Below are 22,373 nucleotides of genomic sequence, written 5' to 3'. Positions count from 1 at the left end.
TTCTGTCCTCCTCTGCTTCCGATGATGAGCTTTTTCTTCTCGTTTCAATCTCCTCTGCTCTCGTAGTCTGAGCCGCTCATGTCGTTGACTATCTCCTCGGCGTCTAGCATCATCACTGCTCAATATTGTGTCTCGATTAATACTGCTTAGAAAACGCTGTAGATTGAACCGCAGTATTTCCCCTGCTTCTGATGTTGCTGGAGGTATGGTTGGAATCACTGGGGCCTCGATGTTTTGTAGTGCCGTTAAATCTTGTCCCACCGTATCACCTCCCATCTCGACATCGGCGTCTTCAACCTCGGCCCCGGGGTTTGTATTCCAGACCTGCGTTTCTTCTGGGCTTGCGTGACCATGATGACTCTCTGGCCCTTCTGGGCGGCTGTCTTCGAGTTGATGTTGCTCGAGAGTGTTTCTCATCTCATCATTTTCCCGACGAAGCCGCTCATTTTCATACTGCAACCCAGCGAACCCGTTTCCTTGAGGAATATTAGAAGCTAGCGGTTGCAGCAGCTCGAATTCCCGTGTCATAGAGCTTTGTTCGTTCTGGGCCATCGTCGTTTCACGCGCGATTCCCTTCCCCTTTGAAGCTTTAGTCTGTGAAGAGCTGCCCTGTCCAGAATCTTCCTGTTTGACGCACACTTCAATCTTCCTGTCAAGCCTTTCTTCTCCAAACTCTTGAATTCTTACTTCCAGTACCTCAGAGGCTTTGGTTATTTGGTCGGACAACTCATTGGACAGCATGTGCTCATCAGGCTGTTCTACAGCTTGAACTATAGCGTCGGTCGTTACAGTTCTCGGTTGTTGGGGAGGAACTGCCTGATATTCTGGCTCGGTGGGTCCGTTTTCCGTATCTTTCTGATCCCCAAATTCTGTTTGGGTAGCCACTGCTGTCATTTGCGTCGGCTCTTCCTCTTCGGTCTGCTGAGCAGCGTCGATCATGGACTTTCCATGGCCTATATTCGGCTTCTCATAGTTCTCTACTTCTCGAGAGAGTCTAATTATTTCCCTTTCTAAATGGTGTTTTTGTATGCTGGCAATGTGCAGACAATTATCCAGTCTAAGATTTTCTTGTGCAACGCGTTCCCATTCCTGTGTTACCCAGACGTAATTTTCTGGCGTAAATTCCTCAGGGTTGGCAGGTGTTGCTCGAATATCTGGCAATATAGAGGCGGCCTCGGACTGGTTTGATGCTTGCTGAGTTGCCTGGCCTTCAAGAGCAGCATTCAATTGTTGCTCGAAGTCATTAGCGCGAGATTCAGCTTCGTGGCAGTGCTTGGAAACCTTCGTCAGCTGTGCATCGAGCTCAGCCAGCTGATCTTGGAGCCGGCATCTCAATCGGATTTCTTCCTCCAATCGCCACTTCAGCGTTAAAACATCATGCCCTGAGGACAAGCCGAACTCATATGATTGGCCACTCTCACGTACAAAGAACAACTCTTTTGGCAAACTGAATAGAGGTGAAGGGTTTTGTGTTCTCTGAGATGGCTTAAGTTCTGGTTCCTTGTGCTTGCCATGAATGTCTGGGCTTGAGGCCTCGCTTACTGCCCCATCATCAGGAGTTGGGGAACTCGACCTTGATCTTGATAACTGGGGATTAGACGGTTGGTTGCTTGAATTCCTCCTTACTCTAGGAGACGGTACCACCGATAGAGGTGTCGTAGGCGATGGACTATGTCTTGAAAATGAAGAAGAATTTGGCCTCTTTGAGGTACTCCCAGACGAGGACTGAGAGCCTGGCCTCGTCGGTCGAGTGAGATATCGACTTCTTCCAGGTGGGCACCATTCTGGGCGCTTCTCTGAGGGGTCAGTGACGGCCATTTCAGGTGAGAGAAAGACTTCTTGTGGGCCTTCTTTTACACAGTTCAAGGTGCGAAATTATTACTCTTATATATTGCAGCATCGTCAAAAAGTCTCGTTGCGATCTTGATATGGCTGCATTTGATTGGTAAACACAATTTTGTAGGTTAGAGCTTGATGATTTCAGGACTGGTGAGCTGCATATTTGGGGGCCTCAAAATCGAGGGCGTTCGTCAGCAGACTCTTCAGGGCGAATAAGGAGCAATGCGCTCAGCCAAGTACGTCTTACATGCCATCGGCTTCGCATTTTTCGCCAAACCTCGACATGATGATTACAACTTCATCTTGGGGGTGGAAAAGTGCACGTCGGCTACGAGCGGTTGTTGCGCTTCTTGCACTTTACGGCGCAAAGGAAAGTCTGAGTTGTCCGTCTTTGTGTGACTCGAACCCCCACGACGCGAGTGCTCAGGCTGACCTGAATCGCCAACAGCGGCTGGAAATATTTGGGGGTCGGATCTACAGCCTGGCAGCTTTCGGACTTTCGAGCCCGGAAGGTTCGGTTATCGAGTTGCAGCGAAAGTGCATCTACAATCATCGTCAAGATGCCACGTCGATTTGCACATGTCAGTCACGATGGTAGGCAGTGGGGGGCAGTGGTGTTGACGCTCAGGCTAGACAAATCCGTGTATCAGTTGTTCATCCCTTTAGAATTATTTCTATAGACTGTATTGTTACTTGCTGTGGTGACCTGTATTAGCCTATTGCCACAAACGTACTTATTAGCTCTGATCGATTTTTTTTCACTGGACTTACCTGATATCGCTGTTTTCTGGCTGTTAAAGCAAGCAATTACAAGGTTGCTCAATTGAGTAAATGAATTGCTGAAGGCAACGTTACCCCCGGCTAAAACCCGTATATAGCTAATGAATTCGGGAAAATCCCATCTGTCTGATCATCTCAAATCAATAGCATGATATTACACTACTCCACGTGGGAGACTATCACCCTCCGGGGCCCCGGATCGCAACTCCAAAACCCATCGCGACATACCCTGTACCACCGGCTAACCCTCCGATTGGCTCCGTTTCTTGGCGGTGAAGGACGGAGTTTCCGCGATCCTCGTCCAATGACGTATTTACGGGGCATATCGGTTAATCACCGGCTTATTCTCTGTTCATGCAACAAAGCTCAGGTAACGCGATGAACTGATAAATACAAGCAACAACTCCTCCGCTTCCTTTCAAGATGAGGATCTGCGAGGTACTTCCTGACATGATGTGGTCGACTAAACTTTTGTGTCTTGCACTGCAAGTCGCGTCTTCATTCTCTCTCCCTGCTGAGATTCCGACTGAAGAGTATCCATCGCGTAAGCTTCGCCTAGTAACTTTGACCCCTGATGGCGCTAACCCAACCTCTTGACAGCGCAAGGAACTGGCAAAGGAATTTGGAAAGATGCGTACGAAAAAGCACAGCAGTTCGTGGATCGATTAACGCTTGAAGAGAAAGTCAATGTCACGCGTGGTTTTGCAGCGGATAATGTTTGTGCCGGCAACACGGGTACTATTCCGCGCCTTGGATGGCCGGGTTTGTGTCTCCATGATGCAGGTAATGGAGTGAGAGCAACGGATTTTGTGAACTCGTATCCTTCTGCTCTGCATGTTGGGGCGAGTTGGGATAAGAATTTAACGTATCAGCGGGGGTATTATATGGGGAAGGAATTCAAGGCCAAGGGAGGTGAGTATCAGCATCTTGGGTGGATTTCTCATACTGACCATGGTCAGTCAATGTCCTTCTTGGTCCAAATGTTGGGCCTTTGGGAAGAACACCTCTTGGCGGACGAAACTGGGAGGGTTTCTCGGTTGATCCGTACCTCACTGGCCAGCTCAGCGCAGAATCCATCATCGGGCATCAAGACGCCGGAGTCATCGCCAACGTCAAAGTCAGTACCTCCCTCAGATTCATCACCACTACTAACAGCCGCAGCACTTCATCGCCAATGAACAAGAAACATACCGTCGTCCTTACTTTGGCATCGAAGCAGTATCATCTAACGTCGACGACAAGACTCTTCACGAGTATTATCTCTGGCCCTTTGTGGACTCGGTAAGAGCAGGCGTCGCGTCGGTGATGTGTTCATATAACCGCGTCAACGGAACTTATGCCTGCGAGAACAGCAAGCTCATGAATGGACTTCTGAAGACTGAGCTTGAGTTTGAGGGGTTTGTGTTGCTGGATTGGAACGCGCAGCATAATCTTGAGAGCGCGAATGCGGGACTTGATATGGTCATGCCAATGGGTGGATTCTGGGGGGAGAACTTGACGATGGCTGTTGAGAATGGGACAGTTAAGGAGGAGAGGGTCACGGATATGGCTACCAGGCAAGCATTACTAAACACTGAGTGAGTGTTTACTGACGATGGCAGAATCCTGGCCGCTTGGTACCTCGTTGGCCAAGACGTCGACTTTCCGATCCCCGGCATCGGAATGAAGAACCTCTCCCTTCCCCACGAACAAGTAGAAGCTCGAATCTCTGAATCTCGGCCAACTTTGCTCGAGGGTGCCATCGCAGGGCATGTACTAGTCAAGAACGAAAACAACACCCTTCCCTTTGCTCAGAAGCCCAAGATGATCTCTGTTTTCGGGTACGATGCAACCGTCGCCAAGACGAAGAATACGGATAATCTTTTCCAGCTGGGATATACCTCTTCGCCTGAGATGGGACAGGCTGTTCTTGGGACTGAAGAGCACTTTGACCAAGCTGCCAAGGGAGGGACTATTGTATCGGGTGGTAGGGCAGCCGCTAACTCACCACCATACATCAGCGATGTAAGTTTTCTCTCTTTCCCCCAAGAAGTCTACTAAAAAGATACAGCCCCTCAGCGCGATTCAGCAGAGAGCCGCAAAGGATGGAAGCTGGGTGAACTGGGACCTCTCATCCCCCAACCCCGACGTGAACGGCGCAACTGATGTCTGTCTCGTCTTCATCAACGCCATGGCAACAGAAGGTTGGGACCGCGATGGTCTTCACGACGACTTCAGCGACGCACTGATCCTTAACGTTGCATCGAAATGTGCCAACACGATTGTTACAATCCACGCAGCTGGGATTCGTCTCGTTGATCAGTGGATCGAACATCCTAACATCACAGCAACAATCATCGCTCATCTTCCCGGTCAAGATAGTGGCGAGGCGCTTGTGAAGCTTCTTTATGGTGAGGCCGATTTCTCAGGAAAGTTGCCGTATACCCTGGCCAAGAACGAGAGTGATTATACGCCGTACAAGCCCTGTGGACTGGAGGAAGGCAGCAAGGATCCGCAGTGCGACTTCACTGAAGGAGTGTATTTGGATTACCGCTCTTTCGACGACCGGGATGTCACCCCGAGGTTTGAGTTTGGGTTTGGCCTTGGCTACACCGAGTTCGAGTACTCTGACTTGGTAGTCAAGGTTGCTGAGACAAGTGCTTCGGCTGCTGCTACCGATCTCTGGAGTACGTTTGCTACCGCTCAAGCCACTGTCTCAAACGTTGGAAAGCGAGATGGCGAGGAAGTTGCTCAAATGTACGTCGCTATTCCGAACAGTCCTCCCAAGCAACTCCGAGGTTTCGAAAAGGTCAAGATCAGCAAGGGAGAAGCTGCCGATATTCCATTTGAGCTCACAAGACGTGACCTGAGCGTCTGGGACGTTGTCAAACAAGACTGGACGCTTCAATCAGGAAACTACACCATTTTCGTCGGCTCCAGCAGCCGTGCCCTCCCCCTAAAAGAATCATTTACCATAGAGCTTTAGAAGCCAAATCTATAAACTTTTAATTACAAAACCATATAAGAATAAACGAGTTACTGTACTCCCTCGTTACTGGCACTTAATCCCCCGCACTGTTCAAGTATCAACCCCGGGACTCCAAACCGCGGTAGTAAAACCCTCGCTTTTGCAAGCTGCGTAGATAGCCAAGTCTGATTCGTCTTGCTGAGTGCTACAGAGAGCGACCACATGAAACGGTAGACTTGGCGGGGGTCTTCTTCAAGGGCTTTTGTGGCGACGCTGAAGATGTAGGATAGGGAGGGTTCTGGCTTGAAGGGCGTTTCGTTGTAGGTGTCTAGGCTGGAGCAGAGGATCTGTAGGGCATGGAAGTCAAGGGCGGCTGCATAGACTGTCCACATGAGGCGTTTCCCTCCAGAACTGGGAGTCTTTTTGGCGAGGAGGAGAATATCGACGAATTCCTGTGGTCGTTAGTTATATTACATGCCTGGAGAGATGAGTTGCCATACCTCACCGAAGTTTTCGACATGCCGCCAGAGTTTCTTCAGATCGTCGTATCCACCGTGCGTTGTTGACCGTGCTAGTCTGAGAAGCTCAAGTTTAGATCCTTGACAGAGGTGATATAATCGGAGAGGGCGATAATTCTCCATATCGTCGAGGAGTTCTGATATAGGATATTGCTCACCCCACATCTTGGGAAGAGCTGATCGAACACTGAGGAAGAGATGTTCATGTGAGATGTAGTCATGAGCGTCGCGTGATAGAAAGTCAAGACAGAACTGTCCGCTATTCATGTTGCCTGTTGCCGAGTCCGCATCGAGGTATCTACAACTGTCAGTAAATGAAACTGTTGTTATAATCAGTGACCTTACAATGTATACAGCAGCATCGCCTGCGCAACGCACGGCAACTTCTTCCCAGTCGCCTGTCCATCATCCCGCAAATACGGGCCCAAAAACAACCGTATTCCATCAAGATGCAGCAACGACGCCCCCGTAGTCTCTGAATCACAAGCCTCATATCTCAAAATCAGAAACCACATCGTAAATAGCGCATCGATATCACAATCCTGCTCCGGCGTCTGACAAATACGATCCAACAACGATGATAGATCCTTTAGCGCTTGTGTGTAATGCGCCGCCGCCGCAGCTGCAAGGCGACTCGCCCTCTCCAACGAGACACTCGCATCGACGACTTCCTGCGCAATAAGAAGCTCCTTCGCTCGTAGCTCCATATTCGCGACTGCGATGAAACTCCTCATTACGCCGGGATACACATTCGCGATGTTCGTATAGATATACGAAAAGTTACTCCATTGCCAGAGCTTTCCATAGCTCACCACCATAGTCGAATAAGGGATGTACGCAAAAGCCGCTCTGTCCTGCTCACTCAACTGCAGTGAATTCGCAAGTGGTATATGCGCCGCTGATAAATGCGACCGGGGCAAGTGAAAGTCATGGCTGCTCGCCGGCGAAACAGGACTTCCAGAGTCAAAACTCGCCGGCGATTCACTCGACGCCAGCAACCGCGGACTCCCATACGCAGGACTCTCAACCCTCTTCCCCCTTGCACTCAGAGCCTGGCCCGGTTCGAGCCATTCACACTTATTGGGACTGTTCTCGCAGCGTTTGCAAACAGGCCTTTGCTCGTCACACTTGACTTTTCGGATACGACATGTCAAACACCCTTGATGAATATTTTTGTTAGCAGCGATATCGGAAGGGATGTTGTGTTCCGGGCGTACCGTTTTTGGAACGCGCTTTTCGGCGATCTGCGATGGGGGAGGGCATGGCGGGCGGAGATATGACTCGGGAATAGAGACGCGCTGGGAAGATAACATGGGATCGTGTATTGTGTAATTGTGATGCAACGTGCAACTGAATCAGTTTTTTTCCCCCTTCGCCAGCGCGTTAACGTCTAAGTTGCGGGGGGAATTGGGGTTGGCATTGGGGAGAAATTTGTGACAGTGATTGCATGGGGGACGTTTCCAAGGATGAGTGAGGGATGTCGGGGGGAGATACCGATGAATTGAGTTTGTGTTAGTACGAATATAGCTAGTCTTAATTATTATTTGTAAGGTCCTTGCAGCTCTCGTTTAATTGTGCATTCTATCATATCAGCTCTATCCGTACACCCGTATATCCGTGCTACGTAGTATCCAAGACCAGGTCCATCAACTCAAACGAGCTCGTTATCTCCTCCATCAACAGAAATCGTCATCATCAAGGCCATGACGAGCTTATTAATTCTACCCATGAAAATCTTGTCCTCCATCAGCCTCCAACTGCGATAACACCTCCTCAGCCTCTCATTGGACCCGTCGGCTAATTTTAGTGGCCGTCGGTCTACGTTACCCGTCGCAAAACTGCCGCACTGACCCCCTGAAGCTCCCCTGTAAGCAGCAAAAAACTAGCCGAAAATGGCCACATTGGGACATTTTCTGTCTCGCGGAGTTTCCTGATTCATGCAGCCAGCGGGCGTCATGAAATTCAGCTCGGATTGTGTCATGACCCGCAGGAGTTAGAACCGCAGCTTCTTTCTTATAAGCTGGCCAAGCCCGGGGTAGTTTAGTTCCTGGGGTAATTTCATTGTAATTACCAACTGAGCAAGATGTCTTCCAACGAGCAGCTTTACGAAAAAATCTCCAAGTCTGTTGCTCGTCATGAGCAGGACTTGGCAGACATTTGCAAAAAGGTACACAACACCACTTCGACAGCTTCGGGTGAGCTTTTCTAATATCCTTAGATCCATGAGAACCCAGAGCTCAACTACAAGGAGTTCAAAGCCCATGACAACATCTCCGATCTCATGCAGCGTCTCGGCTATAACGTCAAACGCTCTGCTTACGGCATCCAAACCTCGTTCGAAGTCGAATCCGGCCAGGGCGGCAAACTCATCGTCTTCAACGCAGAATACGACGCTCTTCCCAGTCTAGGCCATGCTTGTGGCCACAACCTCATCGCAACAAGCTCCATCGCCGCATTCATCGCCACCGCCGAAACAATACGCTCCCTCGACATCCCCGGTCGCGTTCGTCTTCTCGGAACACCAGCTGAAGAAGGTGGCGGAGGAAAAGTCCACCTTATTAAAGCTGGTGCATACGAAGGCGTAGATGCGTGTCTTATGGCTCATCCGACAGGGAGACTGTCGCCGCAAGGGGAGAAGAATATAGATGGCGTTTCGGCAGCAAGGTCGAGTGCGAGGAGACAGATCAAGGTGGCGTTTACGGGGCAGAATGCTCACGCGGGGAATACGCCATGGCATGGGAAGAATGCGCTCGATGCGGTTGTTTCATCTTACGTGAATATTTCGCTGCTGAGACAGCAGATTCAACCTACAGAGCGAATTCACGGTGTTATTAGAAATGGAGGTGCTGAGCCAAATATCATTCCTGATGCAACAAATCTGGAGTATTATTTGAGAGCTGCTGGGGCTGATCAGATCAAGGAGCTCACGGGGAGGGTAGAGGCTTGTTTTAAGGCTGGGGCGATCGCTACGGGCTGCCAGGTGCAGTGCAGTTGCGAATCGTGAGTCAAGGTTGCTGCATGGGCTGTGGAAGCCTTACTAACGAACTCACAGAGATCAAGATTACATGGAGCTTCGACCGAACATGTCCATGTCGAACGAGTTCACAAGACACATGCAAGCCTTTGGGCGAGATTACATCGGAGACGCAAACCAACCACCAATGGGCGCATCAACAGACATGGGTAAGTCCGCTGCCACTTCTTTCCTCAGCTCTACTGACATTCCTAGGCAACGTTACATACTGCGTCCCAGGTATTCACCCCATGTTCGCTATCGGAACAGAAGATCCTTTGGTGCAACCCCATACACCCAAGTTTGCAGAGGCAGCTGGAACAAGAGAAGCATTTGAGAGAGCTTTGGATTGTGCAAAGGGATTAGCAGCTACAGCTTGCGAGATGCTACTTCAGACTGAGTTGATGGATCAAGCAAGGGAGGAGTTTAAGAGGGATGTTGAGCCGATTGGTTATAGACTTTAGATCACTTTGAATGATGAGATAATGAAGCCTTGGTTATACTCTTATGTCATCTTAATTCCGTTGTTATCAAACGGGCGGTGATATCGCGTTGTAATTCCTTTTTGAGCCACCGTTGATACCGCCCATGTGATAAGACCGCATATGCATGTCTTTGATGAAGATAATGCATCGTCACTATCTACGCCGCGGAGCCATGATGGGCAACCATCGGCGTACTAACACCCACCAAATATTCGCCGTCCCCCGCATTCCGGCGCTACCCAAAGAGTCGGGTCCGTCGCAACAACACTATCGCCTAGCCGAGTCAGCCAATCGGCAACGCCAGAACCTTCCTTTGCCGACTGAACCAATTAGCATGTAACGATATCCGAGCTGGAGAAACTAGCAGTACGGCTCTTTCCAACGGGTAGTGAAATAACTTCAACTTTTCAGACGTGAATGGTATCTCCCTGCTTGATCAAAACGTCAGTGCTGAGATAGTATCCCCAGACTTATCTTGAGTTTATGCGGGGGTGGAGACAGCTTGGGATCAAGAGATAAAGCCACTGGTCTAGATGCTCCCTTGGACATCTACTTAACTGGCTTCGAGTCCTCCCTACTGAATCAATCATCAACTTCCCTTAATTCTCTTGTTTAAACACTTACAAGATATTCTTTGACACTATGGCTTCTGATAGAGAAGACAAGACCAGCTTCCCGGCTCGGGACCCCGATGCTAAGATGGGTGAGACGTTGAGCCTTCAGGGGTCGATGCAGGTTGCAGAGGAGGGAGTTGAAAACCACTATAGGGGGAAAAAGGTCCTGAGAAGGATTGATCTTTGGTAAGCTTTCCTTCAGCTGGAGATGAAGAGTGCTAACGTTGGTGTCCAGCTTGATGCCTCTTCTTCTTGTGTCATACACACTGCAGTTCCTTGACAAGCAGTCGCTCAACTTTGCTTCCATCATGGGCATTATCGACGATTTGGTCAGTATACATCGATATAGAGGTACTTCGCGTTCACTAACAAGAGTAGGACCTCGTTGGATCAAGATACAGCTGGTGCAGCAGTGCCTTCTACTTCGGCTATCTCGCCTTCAGCTACCCAGCGTCCTGGCTAATGGTTCGTCTACCCCTGGGCAAGTACCTCGCCGGATCAAGGTAAACATTCCCCAATCTTGCGCAATTCTTCCACTAACATATAGCAGTCTCGCTTGGGCCATCATCCTCTGCTGCCACGCCGCAGTCCAAACCTTCCCCGGTCTTCTCGTCGCTCGCTTCTTCCTCGGCGTAGCAGAAGCTTCCATCTCGCCTGGTTTCTCCCTCATCACTGGAATGTGGTATAAGCGAGAGGAACAGCCTTTCCGACATGGCATTTGGTTCTTGGGGAATGCCATTGCTACTTCCTTTGGTGGGCTGTTGGCGTACGGTATCGCTCACATTGGCGGTGCCCTTGAGTCTTGGAGAGTAAGTGCCACCATCTGTGCTGAGTGACAACCGCTGACTCCTTTACACAGTGGCTCTTTATCATCTTCGGTCTCATCACTCTCGCCTGGGCCATCGTGCTCGCTATCTTCCTCCCCGATACCCCCGACAACGCACGTTTCCTCGATCAACAACAGCGCATTGATGCCGTCGATCGCATTCGAAGTAACCAAACCGGCATGAAGAACAACAGCTTCAAGTGGGAACAAGTCCGCGAGGTCATCAAGGACCCCAATGTCCTGCTGTTGATGGTCTTCCAAATTGCTTTCAGCATCCCCAACGGTGCACATACCACTGTAAGTGGTCCCCGTACTCGACTGTCGCAATTTTCTGACAGCTTGTAGTTCAGTAGCATTGTCATGGCCGGCTTTGGATTCAGCCGTTTCCAGGTCTACCTCCTCAACATGCCCATGGGTGCCATCCTTGCTTTCTTCGCTCTCGGATCAACATACCTTTGCAGTCGTTTCAACGGCTACAGAACCATAATCGGCGCATGCCTCAGCTTGATCAGGTAAGTATTTCCGTCCTCGTCTCACTTCACCATCTAACTGTTACAGTTTGGCTGGCTCGCTTCTTGTTCGCTACGGCCCCAACCAAGGAAGTCGACTCTTTGGACTGTGGATCTTTGTCGCGTTCGCTGCTGGGTTCCCTATTTCCTTGTCCATGGTCGCTTCCAATGTCGCTGGCTTTACCAAGAAGAGTGTTGCCGCCGCGATGATGTTCATGGCATATACCACTGGTAATATCATCGGCCCTTTTCTGTTCTTTGCCCGTGAGGCACCTGAGTACTCGGTAAGTCAACCAGTCGCTTTGATGACACTCTTTATCTGGAACGAAGCTGACATTATGACTCTAGAGCGGTTTCTTGGCGACGACGATTTGCTTCGGCATTTCTACCGTGACTATGATCGTTCTCCGATTCGTGCTGATTGCCGAGAATAAGCGACGCGATGAGCTCCAACAGACGAGCTCTGGTCTCCAGGATGACACAGAGCATCTCGAGATTTCCGATGTCACTGACAGGAAGAATCTCAACTTCCGCTATGTGTACTAGACATGGAAGGTAGATGAATTGGGGACAGTTCATCGTAGCTAGATAGTCATTATTCATAGTCCAAGCAAATGCAATTTATTCTTCAACAGCCATTGCTTCAGATCTTGTATACACCCAGACCTTGTGATCAAATTCTCAACGCAGCGGCCCATGTCGTATAACTTACCAGCCTTCACCACACCCAAATTCCACAAGCTGAAGGGTTAACTTTCGAACTACTCTTCGGACCGTATCTTCTAGACACAAGCCACTGCACTTTACACGTGGCACGCCAAGGTTCACTTCATCGGAATCGAGCTCCCAATGCAGCTAATGAAATCTGGGACAAATGTTTGGGGTAGTACAAAGATCTTTATTCATGACTGTGCTTCCCGACTTTCTCCGAATCCGGATGGTCTGAAGGCACTACCCAGTTCACGTTGGTTGGACAGTCGCAGATCAATGTCGGGTGTTTAGACCCCTGACCATATGACTGGACCTCGATTTCCTGTTAAATGACTTTGGCGACATTTGTAAATATAAGACAGGAGCTCATGCACTCCTTTGTTCTCAGATCAACAACTCTTTCGTCCGTCAACCAAGTTACAGTCACTAATTCACTATGAGATCTCACACCTTCGCAGCCCATTTTCTTGCAGCCGCGTCTAGCACCGCTTTTCTCATCACAGACGAGGGCGTCAGATGCCGCAGCGGTCCAACGACAAGTCATGCTATCCAGACACACTTTGTCAAGGGTACTGATGTGACCATCACCTGCCAGACCGAGGGCACCTACATTGGAGGCAGCACCCTCTGGGACAAGACGACGTTCGGGTGCTACGTGTCCGACTACTATGTCGCTACAGGATCAAGCGGGTACGTGACTTCGAAGTGCCGTTCGTGTAGACCGCCCAAGTCGAATGCGGCGACTGTCAATCTCATCGCCAGCTTCGAGGGCTTCAGACCCGATGTTTGTTAGTAAAGTCTCGGGGGTAATTGCTCCTTGGACTGAGGCTGATGGTTTCCAGACAGCGATCCTACCGGAAATCCGACAGTGGGGTATGGCCATCTATGTGATGCACCCCAGTGCAGCGAAGTCAAGTATCCCATTCCGCTTTCTGTCGCGAATGGAAAGAAGCTGTTGGTAGATGACATGAAGGTTCGTTCTCGTCGCTAGGAGAAAGGATCTTTATCACTAATCATGTCTGCCTCTGTAGGATTTTGAAGTCTGCCTCACAGCCATGCTCAACAGCAAAGCAAAGCTCAATAGGAACCAATATGGTGCCCTCATAAGTTGGGCTTTCAACATGGGCTGCGGAAATGCTCAATCTTCTACTCTTGTTGGGCGTCTGAACAACGGGGAAGATCCCAACACTGTAATCTCCCAAGAGCTTCCTCACTGGGTGTATGCCAGTGGCCAGCGGCTTCCGGGCTTGGTTCGTCGAAGGAATGCTGAGATTGAGCTGGCTCAGAAGCCGACTCGCCGTAGAGCTTTGCCGAAGCGATGCTGAGTCCTGTAGTGATCATTTCAGGCCTGCTTAGGTTGACGGATAACTTCTGTCAGCTGAGAGACCGGAACTAGACGTCAAACGGGGACTGAACAGGAGCAAGGTGCTGGGATACTTGTTTTGGTGCAGTTGGTATATCGTATTGTCACGAAATCTCTCCAGAGCTAAACTTTGAACATGCATCATCCACCATCCCTTGCCCAATTACAACCTGATAGCTCTCCGATTTCGTAGCGACCCATGGCATCAACATCCTATGCGCCTCAATTGTCACAATCCCATATACCTCCCAGTTGTCATCCTCCGAACTTGACGGTGTAGCTGTACTGGGCGTGCTAACAGAATCCGCCGCTGCCTCACTGGGTCTAGGCCTGACATACCACTGCGTCCAGCTTATCACACCCGCAGGCGCATCTGTCCTCGATACAATTCCATTCGGCACTCTCTGGAAGATAATCGGCCATTTTAAATCCCTCTGAACCCCCGGTCCGAGTCGCATGACCTCATAAGCCTGATAACAACATAGACTTTGCCCTGGATCTGATGAGTCGAAGAATCGATCATTGGCGACGAGTGCATAGTCTAAATCTGACTTTTCCCATGATCTCATGCCAGGGTTGTGGCGTAACACGGGCTCGTATGTCTGTATGTAGTCGAGGACAGTTTGGTGAGGGATGTGGCGGGGTATTGGCACATTGACGAAGCAGTGGTGCTGCGAGCGCATGCTCGCTTATATCACTGCGAACTAAAATCCGTCAGATACGACATGGTAGCGGATTGGTCGTTTTCCAGCAATCTTACGACGAATGAGAACCCTGGTTGTCCCTCGATTGAATGAGGCTCAAGTAAAGTGACAAATAGATGGTGTCTGAGAGCCAAGTGGCGTGTCTAGCGTAGGGAAACACGTTATCCGGCGTGGCAATGAGGAGCATTGATGACTGTTGCAGAGATTGATAACAGAAGAATGACGAAGTCATCGCCAAGATTCAAGTTCGGAGTCGCCCAAGGCCCCGAACAAGAGCGGCACGACTCAAGCACGCCAGGTTAAGATTGACAGGTCTGTGGGGACGCCATGAGAATCTGACCAATCACCTTGAGACCGAGCACGGCATGTTCCGTTGAATCTATTTATAGATGCCAAAATACCCACCGCTAGATTGAGGGAGGAGAAATCTGGGAACTCATATAGCTCCCCATCCAAGACGTCCTTATCTTAAGCTATAAGATAGTGATTCGATGAGCTCATAGTACAGACAGCCATTTTAGCCGAGACCCTAAAAAGTACATTAGACGACATCACTCGGCCTACTACCTGTATTCACTCAAAAGCCATTGTCGTATTGTGCTACACTGGACTTACAGACTGGATCGCCAGATTTGAATGCTTGTATAAATAGGATGAAACTTGATCTTAATCTATAGATGTTTTCTTTTTTATTTGCAGTTCGTCAGGTTTAGATTAATTGTATAGGTTACTAACCCTGGCTGGTAATCACTAGATAAAAGCTCTAGGATAAGAATAATACCCTATACCAAAGACAATGTCATTATGTAGGCAGTTAACAAAACGAGTAGACCTTAAAATTAACTGATGGAATTGCTTCTCGTTAGCAGTCCAGCTCTTTTATGTAAATTTATAAGATACTAATAGTTCAATATCCTGAGATATTTCGTGCAGGGCCTGGTCCCGCTTGGAATCAGCTTAGCATCGCGGAAGTGCGTTAACAAATCAGATTGGGAGACATAGAAGAGCGTATATTGACGTGGTCTCCTTGTTTGAAAGTGAGAAGAGCGACTACTCTGCTTCGAGGATAAATTTATAGTAAACATACAGTAATTTTATGGGTCTTCAGAAGACTTCAAATGAATAAATAAGAATGGATCTAACCGGATCATCAATTGACGATGAGTCTCCCCAGCCGGTCTCACCAAGTAGCATCCAATAACCATACCTAAAGTAAAGTCCCAAGCTATGAGATCCGACAAGCGAGTCAATTCAGTATAGTCACCGAGAAAATCGGCGACCGTTCGTGATCCGTGTCCCTGGCAGGGAACTGACCCGTCACCACCCTCCCAGTGTAAGCCCGATGAGGGAATTCGAACTTTGAGCATGCTCGGCGTCAGGTAGTCGAACGGCTTAAACTGAGAAAAGTGACTCATCAAGATAGAATTGAGATGGACGTGCACCTTGAAGTGCAAAAGGGCCAGCCTTGCCATGTCAGTACAGCACGTTCGGGTAAGGGGGGGATGTGGCCTACCGCTGGTAGCACTCGCGGATCATCGGACTTGAGTTTCGATCGTCGATCGCCTTTTGATCATATACTCCCATCGATTGGAACAACTGCCATACCTGCTTGCTGTGAAACAAGGGGGATGGAAATGTCTCTACCCCACGGTAGGTGCAGATGATCAGGGAAATGAGAAGAACCTGGAATGTAGGGAGGAACTCAGCTCGAGAACCAGATGAGCCAGTAGCTAACTCGGGAAGTTTGAACTATATGAATATCAGATAAATGATGTTTAACAGGAATTATTGATCTCACGAGCTGTTCATAAAGCGTCTTTAGCAAGGCATCGTGATAAAATCGGGCTTTGTCCCTGGTCTCTGAAGTGTCAAGCACCCATAGTCCAGCTGTTAAAACGGCAGCAGTCAGTTCTGGAGGAGACTCTGATTGCAAGAACGTTCTTTTATGCAGCAGAGGCCAATGGGGGTGAAAGTGCAAAAAGTAAGACGATTCAAGCTCGTTCCGACATGATTCTTGGAGTAGCTGCATGGCTGGATTTGAAGCCAGATTTAAATCCTGAAGTTCTGTGCCAAGAAAAGAGTCCAATGCATTCACAGGAGACTCACCCAGCTCATATGCAGGTACAGCTTCTTGTGATTCAGGCACTCTCTCTTCTGTTGATGGTTCAGCGTCTTCTTGTAGAACACCCTGGCCAAGCGGATGGCTGATTGTCTCGTGGCGTTTGAGCAGATCACTTGAGGTTTCAGCATGTAGAAGCCAGGACTGAGACAGACCGAAGCACCCACCTTCGATTAAAAGTAGCTGGGCATAGCCTGCATGCAAATGAGCGTAAGTTTAAGTGATCCCTCTCATGGCGTAGGAGATGCTCCTTCTTCTTGTATGACCGCTCGCATCCCGTATAGTTGCAGTAGAATCGGGATAGGTCAGAAGACATTTGAGATCTAGAATATGATAAGTTGATAAAGGACTTGAACTGCTCGTGAGGCGCGATGTGGGATGGAGGGTGCTTATTCTTTGTTCAGCGTATCTCCTGTTGTGGATCGACGAAAACGCGCGATGTGGGATTTTGGCTGAGCGATGTGGGATGCAAAATTCTGACTTTACCTGATTGGGTTACGTTGTTTTCAAGAGAACAGCACTTTTTTGAACCGAACTATCCAAATGCAGATAAGTTTACGAAACGTTTGGATCCCCTTCTAGGTATTTGATCCAGATGGCATAATTGACTTGTAAGTATGCGAGGAATCAATTAACGACGAAATATTCAAGAGCTTTATTAAGCACTCTGATAGCACGCGAATAGACTATTTCTTGCATGCAATCTCCAAAGCGTCTTGGGCTGTCATAACTTTGATGTCTGGGAAAAGGCTATTAAGAGTCTTCTCCGGCTGGAAATCCAACACGCCCTGGTCAAACAAGACACCAAGCTCGGCTAGCATGGCTTGCAGCTTTCCTTTGGGGAAGAAGGGGTAGACAGGCATGTGACCCGGAAGCTCCGTGACCCTTCCCGATTTAAGCAACTCAACTGAGTCGTAGGTGATCTCAAATTTGTCGCCTGATGATCCTTGTTAGTTTCGATAAGTAGAGCATATTACTGATGTTGGAGAACTTATGTTACCTGTTACCTCTTCAGCAAGGCGTGTAAATTCATTCCACGTAAGCCTGTCGCCGACAATATACGATACTGGCTCCCACTTCTCCAGCGTCAAGAGCTTAGCTGTAAACTTGGCAACATCCCTCGTGTATGTGAAAACCGCTGGCTGGTTCGGGTTGCCTGGGATCGCGGCCTTTCTCGCAGGAATGTCAAGAACTATAGTCAGGGGGTCGAGGTAAGTCTTGAGATTCGGGGCACCCCAATAATCAAGAAAGAAGCCATTTGCAACTGCGGTCCATTCCAGGTCGGTCTCCTCCAGTGCATCAAAGAGGGACAGCTTGGCTGCGGCATTGAAGAACCAGGAATGCTCCGGACGATACTTGACTCCCCAGACGCTGGGGATATATCGTTTCGTGGTTTTAGACTTCGCAGCGGCTTGGATAAGACCAATCTCCTGCTCGGGAGGTGTATGTCCACTCAGTGCGGCAATCACGACGTCGACGTGGTTATCCTCGAGCAAGCTTGTGATGCTATCGGGATTGGAGTAATCAATGGGCAGAATACGTGCTCCGAGCTCCCTCTCCAGCGATAGATTGGCCTGAGTGTAGAGATGATTAACTTGGGTATCCCGATATCTGGCACTCATTCACAAACCTTTCGGCCTAAGATGATGACCTCAAAATTGCCATCTGCGATGGTCTCTTCAACGATAAAGCGGCCAACACTACCAGTACCTCCTGCAATAGCTACAACAGGCATGATGAATGGTGTTGAAGATAAGATATAAACAGTGATGTGTAAAGTTGTTCTGTAATTTTAAATAAATTGTATCTTGGTTTATATACTTGTATCTCCGATTGTGGAGGCTGGTGCTGGTGCTACTGGCTGACAAAGGACCCGGGGTCTCCACAAGCAACATCCCACATCGTTCCACCCTAGTCACCTGGCCCTGGGTATTGTTGATATCTGGTTCGCTATTAATCCTGAGCTTAGTAACAGAGAATTTAAGAACCCTCAAATGCTGATTCAAGCTTGACTCCACACTTCTACGATATCTGCATCCCTCTGCAGCAAAGCATCCACGAAGTTGTCGACCTGAGTAGTTTGCATAAGGAGGTCAACGGCTGTATAATTCCTAGACCTAATACCAGTTCTTATTTGATTTAGAACAGGCCATTTTGGTTCTTCCACTCTGACTTGGGGGGAACCGGGGCGGCAGTATCCCAGTGCTCCGTAAAAACACCCTTTTCATACCGAAGTATCTCTACCACTCTCACGCCATCAGTTCCATCATAAGCCTCCACATGAATGTGGGCAACTACGAATTGCCCATCAACCAGAATGCGCTTCCAGTTGCACTTAAAAGGTCTGTTGGGGTCTGTGGTTTCTCTCTCGGCGAATTCGATGATAGACTCTCTTCCAGTCCCAAGTGTGGGGTTATGCTGGATGTAATCCTCAGAGACTAATTCGCGGGTGCGGTTGTAGTCATGGTATACGAAAGTGGCTAAGAAAAGCTCAATGAGTGCTTTGCCAGCTTTAATTTGTTCAGCAGTTTGCGTAGGCTGATCGATAAGGTGCTCGTTCCAGGTCTTTTCGACGTCGACAAGAAGTGCGTCTCTTGACATAGTGATAAGAAGAAGCAGAAACAAGCTTTAGATAGGAGCTATGTTTTATTTGTGATAGTTGTCCCAGAAAAGCTTCAAGGATGAGTGATAAGTTCTCATAAGATTGGAAACAACTAAACTTACTCTATCTATTTAAATATTATAAGCCCAGTAAAGGTAAAGGTACAGGGGTTTCCCCCATACACATTTCACTCTAGGACGAACTTTTCTTGAAACACCAATAAACTCGGGTGGGTGGAGGGTAGGTGGAGCCGAGGCAGCAAAATTCCGATTTCTAAGATTGCATTACCGATATGATCTGCGTGGAGCCGAGTCAGCAAGATCCAGATCGGAAAACGCGGGGTACTACTGTTCAAAGCCCAGTCCTGACAACTTTACAATATATAATCATTGCAAAATAATTTGATAACTTTATTTGGGTTACATTGCGATTGATGATATCTTATTTCGTAACCATCTTGCAAGTCATGGATTCGTTTAAACCTGGCTTGCACAATGAGGTTTATCCATTCATTCACCCTCTCAAATTCAAGGCATCGTTGCAAGACAAAGTGACTCTAATTACAGGTAAGTATCAATAGAGGCTACCCTTAGTTCTCCTCAAAATGCTGATTTGAGATTCGGGCCAGGGTCGACTGGAACAATTGGTCGGGCACTGGCAGAGTGCTTCTCTGTTGCCGGGACTAACCTGGTCCTTGTTTTTAACCGAACTGAACCTTCTCCCGATTTTCTGAATCGATGTCGAACTCTCGGTGCCACAGCCGTCACACCCATTCAATGCAATGTGTCCGACTTGGACAGCTGCCAGAATCTCATAAAGGAAGTAAGCAATGTCTCACTGGTTCACCCAGTTAATTAAACCAAGTAACCAACTAAACTCAATTTTTAAGGTGGAAAGTACCTTGGGCAATATCGACATACTTATCAACAATGCTGGGGTGGATAGTATAGGACCGGTTCGCTAACAGCCAAATCCGACAAGCCTGACCTTGCTGACAATGCTCGACCCAAACAGATGCACAAAAAAGATCCCACAGCTATCCTTCAAGACTGGGCCATCAATTTAAATGGCCCTATGTATTTGATGAGTCTGGTTATGCCAAGCTTTATCCAGGCCCGAAGTGGTACTATAATCAACATAGCCTCTAGGGGCGGAACGGTCAATATCCCCTTTAACACCACTTACTGTGCTAGTAAAGCCGCACTGATACGACTTACCAGCTGCTGGCAAGCTGAATTGGAACTGGGAGGTCATGATGGGATTCAGATGTATTCCATCCATCCAGGTGCCGTGCCCTCACAGATGACATCTGCAGGTATTTTGCTCCTTTATAAAATAACGCATAGCTCTTTCCTAACCTTCCATGAAGCCCATTTAGATGAGATAATGGGTCAATACCCCCATGTCCTCAAGAGAATGGCTCAAGTGTTGGAGGGCTTCAAAGATTCTCCTTATTTGAGTGGCATGGTATCAGTGGCTTTGGCCACTGGTATTGCAAAGGATTGCCTAAATGGAAGATACTTTGATGTCCAACAGGATTTAGAGCATGTAATCACGCAGGCCCAAGCTCTGAAAGCTAATCCGGACCTTTACACGCTGCAGGTGGGATTCCTAGGTGGCTTACCTAATGACGGAGGGACAGAGAATATAGCTCCAGAGAAATCCTTTATTTTCCCTGGGTATTAATTGCTCAGTAATTAGTCAAGATATTTCAAGTCAACAAGATCAATTTACCTGCCGTTGGCGTTCAAGATAAGAGCGAGGACTCTTCTATATCTCATTTACATTCGTATAATCTGATCAAGTTTGCGATATGTCGGACAGAACCCAGAATATTAAAAACAGACTCTGGAAGTCAGGTTCCCTAAGTTTGCATTTCCGGGAAAATGTGGACTCCCGCGCCTCAATTCACCCGATCTGCCTCTTGATTGCTTTTGATCAAGGACCCTTAGTGCGCCATAGTTACTTTAGCACATGTCTATAGTGGGCACGGTTTATCATGGTGTCATGTTATGCGATAATAAGTTGTAATCTAATAGATGGTTATGCTGCTTATGTATTAAAATCGAAGGTAGCTAGTTTATCAGAGTGGCAAGACTTGGGTTAATAAACGTTACAGCAAACTTATTTATATGGAGCTCTTGGTATTTACATATAGTAAAGTAAAGATATTGGTAGATACCTTATTTTCAAGGTCTAGATACCCAGCATAACACTAAGCATAACGTTAAGCTTTGCGTTATGGCAGATATCCGAGCTTCCCGGACCACTCAGACCACTGGAATATCTGGGCCACTAGTTGGTTATGGGGTTTGAGCTTGAAGGCAACGTAACAATTGATTACTATCCCTGGCCGTGAATAGGTTTATAAGACAGCCTCATTCCAGGCCCTTGGGTCTTTACCTCTACATAATACCCTGCTTCGATTAAGAAACACTAGCAGTAATCCCCCTCACGCACAATTATGGCAAACACAAACAAAAGCATCGGAACTGACGCCAAAGTGTCAATGGAGATTGATCCATCAGCTTCTGGTACCATTGTCCGAATTATATCGGTCGCTGAATCGACGTTCAATATCCTTTTGGCTATCCCCATGGTATTCAACGCGGAAAAAGCTTTCAAACGAATGTACTCAACCGATGACCCGTCTGCGGCCTCTCACGCTGTCCCTGTGATGCAACTGTTCGGCATCAGCCTAGCCGCCATGACGGTACCAATAGCACTTGGGATCCCAAATAAAGCTGGAGCGGTGGAAACGAGGCGGTTAACGTATCGGATGCTAGCCTCGTTTGAGGGTATGGCTTTACCGCTCTTGTTTTGGCAGGCTTGGGTTGTAGGGGAGACCAATAGTGGGATTTATCCTACCAAGCTGACTTGGGGCTCTGGGTTGGCAATGGGTGTCATGTTAGGGTTTAGGGTTTTCGTGTTGTTTATGAAACCGGAATGGATGGGCAAACAGAAGGCGAAGAGGGTAAGCTGAGCTGAAGGGGGGTTGTTAATAAATTCAGCGACATGGGATAGTCATCTTTATGCTTTTTCTTGTCCCCTATAAAGATAAGGGTTTATAGAGAAAGATTGATGTATTATATTATGTTGTTATTGGACAGAAAAGACAAGTTCCCGTATACAATGGTGCCGTTACTGGATTGCTGATAGTTAGGGTCCGGTATAGCGAGGACAAAAGATGTGTTTTATGAGCTAGAATCGGTAGTAAATTGGCTGTAAAGTCACATTTCTGACCGTGCAGCCTGCTGAAGACCCCGAGATCTGCGGAATTGACATCCCACATCGCTCCGCCCCACATCTAGCCCGGGGTTTTGATCTCCAACGTTCGGTAGTT

At 48.3% G+C, this 22,373-nt stretch overlaps 12 protein-coding genes; 6 read left to right on the top strand and 6 right to left on the bottom strand.

The window, feature by feature from the left end:
• Positions 1–44: 44 nt before the first annotated feature.
• On the bottom strand, positions 45–1,818 carry FFUJ_11228 (uncharacterized protein; the record flags this gene model as incomplete). XM_023570103.1 has 2 exons in its annotated part: positions 45–103; positions 156–1,818. The coding sequence occupies 2 exons, from the start codon at positions 1,816–1,818 to the stop codon at positions 45–47; spliced, it is 1,722 nt and encodes a 573-aa protein (XP_023437265.1).
• A 1,224-nt stretch (positions 1,819–3,042) lies between these two features.
• Positions 3,043–5,584, top strand: FFUJ_11227 (probable beta-glucosidase precursor; the record flags this gene model as incomplete). XM_023570102.1 has 6 exons in its annotated part: positions 3,043–3,163; positions 3,220–3,531; positions 3,579–3,736; positions 3,781–4,196; positions 4,221–4,623; positions 4,670–5,584. 6 exons carry the CDS (start codon positions 3,043–3,045, stop codon positions 5,582–5,584), a joined length of 2,325 nt encoding a protein of 774 aa, XP_023437264.1.
• Positions 5,585–5,634: 50 nt separating this feature from the next.
• Positions 5,635–7,397, bottom strand: FFUJ_11226 (uncharacterized protein; the record flags this gene model as incomplete). XM_023570101.1 has 3 exons in its annotated part: positions 5,635–6,018; positions 6,067–6,382; positions 6,463–7,397. 3 exons carry the CDS (start codon positions 7,395–7,397, stop codon positions 5,635–5,637), a joined length of 1,635 nt encoding a protein of 544 aa, XP_023437263.1.
• A 770-nt stretch (positions 7,398–8,167) lies between these two features.
• On the top strand, positions 8,168–9,561 carry FFUJ_11225 (related to amidohydrolase AmhX; the record flags this gene model as incomplete). XM_023570100.1 has 4 exons in its annotated part: positions 8,168–8,251; positions 8,303–9,084; positions 9,137–9,267; positions 9,314–9,561. 4 exons carry the CDS (start codon positions 8,168–8,170, stop codon positions 9,559–9,561), a joined length of 1,245 nt encoding a protein of 414 aa, XP_023438091.1.
• A 663-nt stretch (positions 9,562–10,224) lies between these two features.
• Positions 10,225–12,077, top strand: FFUJ_11224 (related to allantoate permease; the record flags this gene model as incomplete). XM_023570099.1 has 8 exons in its annotated part: positions 10,225–10,382; positions 10,432–10,525; positions 10,575–10,699; positions 10,747–11,005; positions 11,056–11,319; positions 11,368–11,534; positions 11,581–11,815; positions 11,880–12,077. The coding sequence occupies 8 exons, from the start codon at positions 10,225–10,227 to the stop codon at positions 12,075–12,077; spliced, it is 1,500 nt and encodes a 499-aa protein (XP_023437262.1).
• Positions 12,078–12,678: 601 nt separating this feature from the next.
• Positions 12,679–13,567, top strand: FFUJ_11223 (uncharacterized protein; the record flags this gene model as incomplete). XM_023570098.1 has 3 exons in its annotated part: positions 12,679–13,030; positions 13,085–13,215; positions 13,274–13,567. 3 exons carry the CDS (start codon positions 12,679–12,681, stop codon positions 13,565–13,567), a joined length of 777 nt encoding a protein of 258 aa, XP_023437261.1.
• Positions 13,568–13,709: 142 nt separating this feature from the next.
• Positions 13,710–14,288, bottom strand: FFUJ_11222 (uncharacterized protein; the record flags this gene model as incomplete). Its single annotated transcript, XM_023570096.1, has 1 exon — positions 13,710–14,288. The coding sequence occupies one exon, from the start codon at positions 14,286–14,288 to the stop codon at positions 13,710–13,712; it is 579 nt and encodes a 192-aa protein (XP_023437260.1).
• A 1,115-nt stretch (positions 14,289–15,403) lies between these two features.
• Positions 15,404–16,744, bottom strand: FFUJ_11221 (uncharacterized protein; the record flags this gene model as incomplete). XM_023570095.1 has 4 exons in its annotated part: positions 15,404–15,773; positions 15,823–16,058; positions 16,108–16,543; positions 16,596–16,744. The coding sequence occupies 4 exons, from the start codon at positions 16,742–16,744 to the stop codon at positions 15,404–15,406; spliced, it is 1,191 nt and encodes a 396-aa protein (XP_023437259.1).
• Positions 16,745–17,114: 370 nt separating this feature from the next.
• On the bottom strand, positions 17,115–18,163 carry FFUJ_11220 (uncharacterized protein; the record flags this gene model as incomplete). XM_023570094.1 has 3 exons in its annotated part: positions 17,115–17,365; positions 17,429–18,002; positions 18,059–18,163. 3 exons carry the CDS (start codon positions 18,161–18,163, stop codon positions 17,115–17,117), a joined length of 930 nt encoding a protein of 309 aa, XP_023437258.1.
• A 404-nt stretch (positions 18,164–18,567) lies between these two features.
• On the bottom strand, positions 18,568–19,029 carry FFUJ_11219 (uncharacterized protein; the record flags this gene model as incomplete). Its single annotated transcript, XM_023570093.1, has 1 exon — positions 18,568–19,029. The coding sequence occupies one exon, from the start codon at positions 19,027–19,029 to the stop codon at positions 18,568–18,570; it is 462 nt and encodes a 153-aa protein (XP_023437257.1).
• Positions 19,030–19,496: 467 nt separating this feature from the next.
• Positions 19,497–20,716, top strand: FFUJ_11218 (uncharacterized protein; the record flags this gene model as incomplete). XM_023570092.1 is given in 3 exon segments in its annotated part: positions 19,497–19,596; positions 19,611–19,852; positions 19,976–20,716. The coding sequence occupies 3 exon segments, from the start codon at positions 19,497–19,499 to the stop codon at positions 20,714–20,716; spliced, it is 1,083 nt and encodes a 360-aa protein (XP_023438135.1).
• A 778-nt stretch (positions 20,717–21,494) lies between these two features.
• Positions 21,495–22,013, top strand: FFUJ_11217 (uncharacterized protein; the record flags this gene model as incomplete). Its single annotated transcript, XM_023570091.1, has 1 exon — positions 21,495–22,013. The coding sequence occupies one exon, from the start codon at positions 21,495–21,497 to the stop codon at positions 22,011–22,013; it is 519 nt and encodes a 172-aa protein (XP_023437256.1).
• Positions 22,014–22,373: the final 360 nt, after the last annotated feature.

This window comes from Fusarium fujikuroi, chromosome FFUJ_chr11 (genome assembly GCF_900079805.1).
Source record: "Fusarium fujikuroi IMI 58289 draft genome, chromosome FFUJ_chr11".
NCBI lineage: Eukaryota > Fungi > Ascomycota > Sordariomycetes > Hypocreales > Nectriaceae > Fusarium > Fusarium fujikuroi.
The sequence above is the reverse complement of the archived record's forward strand: the minus strand, read 5'-3'. Positions and strand labels throughout refer to the sequence as shown.